This window comes from Phytophthora parasitica (assembly GCF_000247585.1).
Source record: "Phytophthora parasitica INRA-310 unplaced genomic scaffold supercont2.12, whole genome shotgun sequence".
Lineage (NCBI taxonomy): Eukaryota > Oomycota > Peronosporomycetes > Peronosporales > Peronosporaceae > Phytophthora > Phytophthora nicotianae.
The window spans coordinates 279085-280884 of record NW_008648998.1 but is presented as its reverse complement, the minus strand read 5'-3'; the positions used below and the strand labels follow the sequence as shown (position 1 = coordinate 280884).

The 1800-nt window shown below is 52.2% G+C and overlaps 1 protein-coding gene across 1 annotated transcript; it reads left to right on the top strand.

The window, feature by feature from the left end:
* Positions 1 to 1293: 1293 nt before the first annotated feature.
* On the top strand, positions 1294 to 1518 carry PPTG_07478 (hypothetical protein; the record flags this gene model as incomplete). The annotated part of the gene is made up of 1 exon (XM_008901757.1): positions 1294 to 1518. The coding sequence occupies one exon, from the start codon at positions 1294 to 1296 to the stop codon at positions 1516 to 1518; it is 225 nt and encodes a 74-aa protein (XP_008900005.1).
* Between the last annotated feature and the right edge of the window lie 282 nt (positions 1519 to 1800).

The window sequence follows — 1800 nt, the reverse complement described above, 5'->3', positions numbered from 1 at the left end:
GACTTCTGTAGCAGCTTGGCGCGGTCGTAGATGACCATAGTTGTATCAAGTAGACTGCATATGAGAATTGAAAAATATGAAATTAGAGATAGTATTAACTAATTAAGGGACTGTCTCAACCAGTTGTTTGGTTGGGAGCAGTTGGTCGGGGAGACCAGCACACTTCGCTTTCTCCCCGCCAGCCTCAAGACTCTCTTCCTCCTTCTCTTCCACCTTCAAGGGGCAGTTTGATATACTGGTAGCACTTGTTGGTCAAGCCTCGACGACCATGGCCCCCGCGACTCGCAAGAATGACCAAGGTGCGCCACCTCCGGGAGGAGAGCGACAAGCGGAGCTGGAAGCGCAGCTTGTACAACTACGCTCTGAGATCGCAGCTCTCCAAGCAAACAAATCAAGCGTGACGCCAGCAGGCGACGGAGTCCAGTCGTCGCGTTCCGAGCGGCCTGCCGAAGTTCAAGGGGAAGCGCGACGAGGACGTGCGCCAGTGGCTCTTTCAGGGATACACTGTGCCGGATCAACGGTCATTACGCAGCAGGCGACAAACAGACGCTACCTTCGATCGCTGGTTCAGAAATGGATGAACCTGCATCAGGATGGCTTCTATTCTGGGCCTCCAGAACACCTGCGGACGAGCAGGCATGGCGCCGGTTTACGGATGATGCCCTCAGCCACTTGGAAGTCTCCAACTACCAAGCCGTGCTACGACAGAAGCTTCGCCAACTCCGCCAGGTTAATGACATCGAGGAGTACATCGGCAAGTACTCGTCGTTGATCTTCCGCGTTGAGGACATGAGCGAAGTCGACCAAGTCAGATACTACTGTGACGATCTCAAGCGCGCGACACAAGCCTACGTCAAGCTTCAGAATGCGATGACGCTGAGTGAGGCAATGGACCAAACTACCAAGTATGAGATGTCTCATTTCGGTGGTGAACACAAGGCAACTCGTGAGAAACCGAGGCGTGAGCAACAGTACTGTGGACGGACGAGCCCAGCCAGTCCAGCGACAAGAAGCCGTTCAGCAAGAAGTCCTTCAAGCCGGGTCGCTACGCCCCCGCGGAACAGACCAAGGAAGGCTTGTGTGCTACTATTGCAAGAAGCCTGGACACTTCAAGCGTGACTGCAAGAAGCTGAAGAGTGATGAGAGAAACGACCAGCCACGCCAGTAGAAGTGGGACCTGACGTGGCGAAGGCTAGTGAAGGAAATTTAACCGTAAACGAGGATACGTTGAATCTACTTTGGGAAGACCTTCTCGTCTACAACTGTGCACCGTTGTTTTCGATTGAATGATCAATGGTACAGGGTGGAAACAAATTCGGTACCAAGTTTCTGTTGGACTGCGGTGTCACAACCATCTACGTATCGCGTGGATTTGTCAAGCGGAATGCATTGAAGACTCACCTTTACACTAATCGGGCTATCAAGGTGAAGATCGGTGACAACAAGATTAGCGAGGCTATCCTCGAGTTAGTGAAGATTGAGATCGACTCCAAGGTGCACCGAGTTATCAGTGTGTGACAGTTGTCTTCGACATTCCTGATGAGTTTGATTGCGTACTCGGAATGCCATTCGTTGTGGATGTACATCCTGATATCGACTGGAAGAATCGACGCTTCAAGGAATATGTCTCAGATGAAGCCTCAACGACGAACATTTTGACTCCCGGTGGGAAGCGCAGTCCGGCTAATGGCTATGGGCTTCACGTTGCTGTGAATTGCGAAAGCTCTTCCACGATAGACCGTGATTCCTGTCGAGCCGCCGTGACAGAAACACGGGTGGAGGGCGAAGTGGAAAGCGTTG